The sequence below is a fragment of the Terrapene carolina genome, unplaced genomic scaffold (genome assembly GCF_002925995.2).
Source record: "Terrapene carolina triunguis isolate 2854851 unplaced genomic scaffold, T_m_triunguis-2.0 Scaffold138, whole genome shotgun sequence".
Taxonomy (NCBI): Eukaryota; Metazoa; Chordata; order Testudines; family Emydidae; genus Terrapene; species Terrapene triunguis.
In genome coordinates, this window is record NW_020664489.1 from 4,334,265 (window position 1) to 4,341,831 (window position 7,567).

At 44.0% G+C, this 7,567-nt stretch overlaps 1 protein-coding gene across 1 annotated transcript in view; it reads left to right on the forward strand.

The window, feature by feature from the left end:
• Positions 1-1,135, forward strand: part of DDX10 (DEAD-box helicase 10) — a 339,719-nt gene extending 338,584 nt beyond the window's left edge. The window contains exon 18 of the mRNA XM_026653416.2: positions 620-1,135. Coding sequence (XP_026509201.1) covers positions 620-800 — 181 coding nt within the window. The 3' untranslated portion in view covers positions 801-1,135. The remainder of the gene's footprint in view (positions 1-619) is intronic.
• The last annotated feature ends 6,432 nt before the right edge of the window (positions 1,136-7,567 follow it).

A 7,567-nucleotide genomic window follows, 5' to 3' on the forward strand; every position in this document is an offset into this window, starting at 1 on the left:
AGTTGTTATAAAGAACACAGTTTCTGAGCCCCATTAGTATAAAATCCTGCCCAGGAAATGCCATTATAACTCACATTTAAAGCAGCTGAAAAATCCTGTTGCTGGATATCTCTGTTCCTCTCATGCCAAAGGCCTATGTAGTAGTTTCCAAGGATTTATTTTTAGGGAAAATGTTTTAAAAACATTGAATGGGCCTCAAATGAGATGGGCCCAAATCACCCCTTTAGCCACACTCTGGAATGTTGAGAAAGTTTGGATTCTGCTCTGGATGACATTTCTAACATTGTGACCGTTGTCTAGGTCAACTGACGTATCACCAAATCAACTTTTCCAAGTTTTCTATCACTACAGAATGCAACAAGTATTGTATAACGCCAGTATTGATTTCTTGATATATTTTAATCAATTAACTACTAAATAGACAACAAAACATTCACTTCTATGTGAAAGGGATTCTAATTTAGACATTCAGAGTTCATTTAATTCCTCTTCTGAATAGCAATTTTATGTTTGCCTCTTATCTGGCCATAAATTTGCCTTGTTTAAAATGAATTGTTTGATTGCATGATGATATTGATTACCACAGTTGTTAAAAAGAGTAATTGATTTGTTTCTGCAGTGAGCTTGAGGACAAGAATGGAACAAGGAAAAGAAGCAAGAGCAGCAATAAAGCAGCAGAAGAAATGCCACTGAGAAGGAAAAAGGCTAAACTTAGCGACGAGGACTCTTTTGTGCCATTAGATACAGGGCTTTCTCTGGCAGAGGATGAAGAGCTTGTACTACATCTGCTCAAGTCATAGATAATTATTTCTCCCCAGTTTTTTTCTTCTAGGTCATCTTTGCTCTTATGTCAGAAGTCGGCACAAAATCAATCTGGCATCAGGGCAGATGGGTATCTGCGGACATTGATAAATGAGTTTCATGAACAATGGACTTGCCTCAGATCAGATAGTAGGTTATTTTTTTCCATGGCATATATTCAGGATGATTGGTTTGGGATTATAAAGATTTCCAAGACAATTTTCCAATCTAAGTCCCCTGATGACATTTTGTTAGTAGCACATTTATAATTGAAAAACTCCAGGTTTGAAGTATTTGTTGTATCTTTTTTGTAAAATTTAAGCTTGCTTCATAACACAAGCTTAGTGTGCTCCAGTCTGAATTTTTCTTGATTTTTGGCAGGTTTGTAATCTCAAAATATAAAGAAAGTGGATTAAAACTATTAAAGAATAAATATTTTTCCAAGCTCAAATGGTGAACAGTAGATATGACTTATTAAATTATATGCAGATTTGTTTTTACTGTATGTAATACACATTTATTTAAAAGCTCCTGAAGTTTTTGAAATAAATATGTATATCTCTTTAGCTTCCCCATGAAAACAATTAAACCTCTCCAGCCAGTTCGCATTTCCATTATACTTACAATTCTGTCAACTGTGTTGAAACGATCCAAAAAAAGAAAAAACAGAAAGAGAGAAAATTCTGCCAGGACCAGGGACAATGTACTTGTCTTCCTAGAGCCAAGACGTGAGATGTTATTCTAAGGCCTGGTCTACACTACGAGTTTAGGTCGACTTTAGCCACGTTAAATCGAATTAAGCCTGGACACGTTCACACGACGAAGCCCTTTCTTTCGACTTAAAGGGCCCTTTAAAACGGTTTCTTTACTCCACCTCCGACGAGGGGATTAGCAATAAAATCGGCCTTAGCGGGTCGGAATTGGGTTAGTGTGGACGGAATTCGACGTTATTGGCCTCCGGTAGCTATCCCACAGTGCTTCATTGTGACCGCTCTGGACAGCACTCTCAACTCAGATGCACTGGCCAGGTAGACAGGAAAAGCCCCGCGAATGTTTGAATTTCATTTCCTGTTTGCTGAGCGTGGAGAGCACAGGTGACCACGCAGAGCTCATCAGCACAGGTAACCGTGATGGAGTCCCAGGATCGCAAAAGAGCTCCAGCATGGACAGAACGGGAGGTACGGGATCTGCTCGCCATATGGGGAGATGAATCAGTGCTGGCTGAACTCCGAAGCAGTAAACGAAATGGCAAAATATTAGAAAAGGTCTCCAAGGCCATGAAGGACAGAGGCCATAACAGGGACGCACAGCAGTGCCGCGTGAAAATTAAGGAGCTAAGGCAAGCCTACCACAAAGCCAGAGAAGCAAACGGAAGGTCCGGGGCTGAGCCGCAAACATGCCGCTTCTACACGGAGCTGCATGCCATTCTAGGGGGTGCAGCCACCACTACCCCAACCGTGTGCTATGAGTCCCTCACTGGAGAAACACACAGGGAAGTGGGTTTGGGGTACGAGGAAGATGAGGATGAAGATAATGTAAATAGCTCACAGCAGCAAGGAAGCGGAGAAACTGGTTTCCCCAACAGCCAGGATATGTTTATCACCCTGGACATGGAACCAGTAACCCCCGAACTCACCCAAGACCCTGTGGGCACACAGGGGACCTCTGGTGAGTGTACCTTTGTAAATATTACACATGGTTTAAAAGCAAGCGTGTTTAATGATTAATGATTAATTTGCCCTGGCAATCGCGGCCAGTACAGCTACTGGAAAAGTCTGTTAACGTGTATGGGGATGGAGCGGAAATCCTCCAGGGACATCTCCAGAAAGCTCTCCTTCATGTACTCCCAAAGCCTTTGCAAAAGGTTTCTGGGGAGGGCTGCCTTATCCCGTCCGCCATGGTAGGACACTTTACCACGCCAGGCCAGTAGCACGTAGTCTGGAATCATTGCATAACAAAGCATGGCAGCGTATGGTCCCGGTGTTTGCTGGCATGTAGACAACATCCATTCCTTATCGCTCTTTGTTATCCTCAGGAGAGTGATATCATTCACGGTCACCTGGTTGAAATGGGGCAATTTTATTAAGGGGACATTCAGAGGTGCCCCTTCCTGCTCTGCTGAACAGAAATGTTCCCCGCTGTTAGCCACGCGTTGGGGGGGAGGGGTGAAGTGATCATCCCAGAGAATTGGGTGTGTGGGGGAGGGGAATTAGTTGGGTTTGTGCTGCACGTTAACCCTGAAACCGCAGCCCCTCCTTTTACATTGCAAACCCATTTTAAATGGCCAACCCAATGGGTGCTTGGTATGGTTAAGGAGAGCAGTACTGTTTGAAACCATCCCCACATGTTAAGAAGATTAAAAAAGCCAAAAGACTGTGTCTTACCATGGCTGCCTGCAAGCTGAAATCTGTGGCCTGGCACTGCGTGAGTGATCTCTCACACCAAACCGGCAGGCCCTCAATATAAGAGGAAAAATGCGACCTTGTAACGAAAGCACATGTGCTGTGTGATATGAACAGCAAAATTTAACGTGAAAGAGTGTACCCATTGTTCTCTAAAATGTATCTTTTTTAACCACCTCTCCCTTCTCCTCCACCAGCTGCAAATCTTTCTCCTTCACAGAGGCTAGTGAATATTCGAAAGCGGAAGCGAAGGACGCGTGATGAAATGTTTACAGAACTACAGACTGCCTCCCACGCTGACAGAGCCCAGCAGAATGCATGGAGGTAGTCAATGACTGATTATAGAAAAGCCCAATATGAGCGAGAGGAGAGGTGGCGTGCTGAATCTCGGGCTCAAGAGGAGAGGTGGCGTGCTGAATCGCGGGCTGAAGATGAGAGGTGGCGTCAGCTTGCAGACAGAAGGCAAGAGTCGATGCTCCGGCTGCTGGAGCATCAAACTGATATGCTCCTGCGTATGGTTGAGCTGCAGGAAAGGCAGCAGGAGCACAGACCACCGCTACAGCCCCTGTGTAACCAACAGCCCTCCTCCCCAAGTCCCATTGCCTCCTCACCCAGACGCCCAAGAACGCGGTGGGGGGGGCCTCCGGCCACCCAGTCACTCCAGCCCAGATGATTTCCCGAGCAATAAGTGTTAAAGTTTTAAAGTTTTAAACTGCAGTGTGTCCTTTTCCTTCCCTGCTCCCCCACCCATCCCGGGCTAACTTTGAAATTATCCCCCTAGTTGTGTGATGAATTAATAAAGAATGCATGAATGTGAAGTAACAATGACTTTATTGCCTCTGCAAGTGGTGCTCGAAGGGGGGAGGGTAGGGGAGGGTGGGGTGGTTGGTTTACAGGAAAGTAGAGTTAACCAGGTGGGGGGGGGAGGGGCGGAGGGTTCATCAAGGAGAAACAAACAAGTTTCACACCGTAGCCTGGCCAGTCACAAAACTCGTTTTCAAAGCTTCTCTGATGCACACCGCGCCCAGCTGTGCTCCTCTAACCGCCCTGGTGTCTGGCTGCGCGTAATCAGCGGGCAGGCGATTTGCCTCAACCTCCCCCCCGCCATAAATGTCTCCCCCTTACTCTCACAGATATTGTGGAGCGCACAGCAAGCAGCAATAACAATGGGGATATTCTTTTCGCTAAGGTCTGAGCGAGTCAGTAAGCTGCGCCAGCGCGCTTTTAAACGCCCAAATGCACATTCCACCACCATTCGGCACTTGCTCAGCCTGTAGTTGAACAGGTTCTGACTCCTGTCCAGGCTGCCTGTGTACGGCTTCATGAGCCATGGCATTAAGGGGTAGGCTGGGTCCCCAAGGATCACGATAGGCATTTCAACATCCCCAACGGTTATTTTCTGGTCCGGGAAGAAAGTCCCTTCCTCCAGCTTTCTAAACAGAACAGAGTGCCTGAAGACGCGAGCATCATGTACCCTTCCCGGCCAGCCCACGTTGATGTCGGTGAAACGTCCCTTGTGATCCACCAGGGCTTGCAGCAGCATTGAAAAGTACCCCTTGCGGTATAAAAAGCCCCATTAGTATAAAATCCTGCCCAGGAAATGCCATTATAACTCACATTTAAAGCAGCTGAAAAATCCTGTTGCTGGATATCTCTGTTCCTCTCATGCCAAAGGCCTATGTAGTAGTTTCCAAGGATTTATTTTTAGGGAAAATGTTTTAAAAACATTGAATGGGCCTCAAATGAGATGCACTCTTCAATCTAGCAGAGAAAGGTATGACATGATTCAATGGCTGGAAGTTGAAGCTAGACAAATTCAGACTGAAAATGAGGCATACATTCTTAAAGGTGAGAACAGTTAATCATTGGAACAATTTATCAAGAGCTGTTGTGGATCCTCCATCACTGACCATTTTTAAATCAAGATTGGATGCTTCTCTAAAAGATAAGTGCTAGAAATTATTTTGGGGAAGTCCTATGGCCTTTGTTATACAGGAGGTCAGACTAGATGATCACTAAATGATGGTCCCTCCTGGCCTTGGAATCTATGCATAAAATAACATTAAATCTAATGCTGCCAGACCACTTTATCAATTGAAACGATGTATCTTGGGGCTTACTTTCTCATCCCAGATAAGCTAGTGCATGTTATTGCCTTGTAAAATTAACTACAAAGATGCAAACTGTAGGGCAATGGCCACCTGAATATCTGAGACCAGAACCAAGCCTCTTTTTGTTATGACTAAACATAACATGGAGAAGTAGAGTATTTAGCTTTATTTTCCAGCATTTTTTTTTGAAGTTACAACTTGCTAAACACCATACTAAATTCGTACGTGAAGATTGTGGTGAAGGATGAGGAACTAATAGTGCTGGTCTCTGGCAGACTGTATGCATGCTTGCCTGTAAATGCTGCATCCTGATCAACAGCCACTGGGCTTTTGCAGTGCTATGCCTTTCTTGGAAATTGCAAATGACCCAAACTGTGGTGGTTCTTCGGCTTGCATGTGCATAAATGGGGACTAGGAGGAAACTAAAACATTCATTTTTCACTTCTGACCTAGGACAGCATACTCCCTTGGGTGTGTCTATAGAAAGGTGAGTTTACCTAACCCACTAGGCCATCAGCCCTCATTGTTCCTCACTTGTTTTTACACACACACACACACACACACACACACACACCCCATTTAACCGGTTCAGTGGAATGTGGATTTAAAAATAAATTACGGCAGAAAGAAACGCTGTTCCCCATGCTAAAAGTTGTCAAACACCTCCAGCTTCAATGAATATACCTGGAGGAGAGCATGCCTTGTGCTACTTGGGGGGGCAGATGTCCTCCACCTTTCATAGTTGCTTATATGGCCCATGGCACGGTAGTATGTGAGCACCTCCCAAACATTAATGAATTTGTCTTCACTGGGTTGTCAAAGAAATTTAAATCCTCATTTTACAGATGGGGAACTGAGGTACACAGCAGTTAAGGGACTCACTGAAGGTTGCAGTAGAAGACTTTGACAAGCAGGAATTGAACCTAGGTCTTCCAAGTCTCAGATCAGTGCCTTTACCACAACACTCCTTCCTCTCTGCCCCTCCCCTGCACTAGCCTTGAAGTGATTCCTGCTCCTAACAGAGCTCCATGGCCCTTAGAAAGTGTGGTCAATCTGCCTAGGCCATCCTGCACAGCTGTGGTCTGCAGCATGCACTCAGGGGAATGGGTGGCTTTGCTCCTTTTTTGGAGCAGTAGCAAGTATGTTCCCAGGCAAGTGGCAGAGTGGCACAGCTCTACTCGGGTATTGGCAATACTGTGTCCTCCCACAGGGCTCAGACTCATAAGGACACATGTGTCTGCCTAGGGCAGAAGGCAAAAAAAAAAAAAAAAATACTGTGGTACTACACATTGAATTCTGAATACCAAAACCAGTGCATCATCTTAATATAGGGCGAGTGACTCTGTAGTTTCCCATATTCCTGAAATCATGTGATGAAATTTGGTATAAGGCACAAGAGAAAAACGTAAATTCCTCGTGGTTATTTGTCTGCATCACTAAGTTTGGCATGATAGATGTTTACCTCTCATGATTGCTACGGTAGGGGTGCTAGGCAGAGCTTAGTTGAACCTTGAACCCCAACTGGACTGCACATTTCTTGATCTAGCTGGTCCTTAGGGTTTCTCACTTCCAAGGGAACTAAATTCAAATTGACAGCAAATTTTAATAGACAAACCTGTCATCTTTCTGCCCACATTTCTTCTGCTCTCTCTAGATCGCCTTGTATTATTTATCTGTCCTCATTGGTGTTTGAAACTCATCTCAATTGGGTGAATTAATTGCTCTCAGAAGGAGTGTTTTAGTTTTTCTTTTAGAAACGCTAATAAAATGTCAGGCCAGTTTGAATATATTCAGTCTAGTAAATTACAGAATTTGCTTTCACACAAAGCTTTGACTTGCCCAAAGTGAATATTTTTTTTAAAAAGTAAGGCTCTTGCCAAACTTTAAAGGTAAATGCTGGATGTTCACAACATGCAATTAAAAAAGCTTAATGCAGAAAACATTCTTATCAGGCTGAATGACTGAATATATTGCCATGATTAAATTAGAGCACGGCTGTAGAAAAGTTGCTGAATTCCATGCATACCTAGTGCATTGCCTATAATCTATCTTCGGCAAAGAGGCTATTCATCAGAATTAGTCTTCTAAAATGATCACTTACATTATACTAGGCTATCTGATATGACATTTACCCAGGAGTGGAATCTTTTGGATAGGTGCCATCTCATAAGCTTTGTACAGCATCTTAGCTTTGTTTTGTCTATAAAATACGGATACGTTTAATTAAACTGAATTAGTTTTGCTGAACAACAT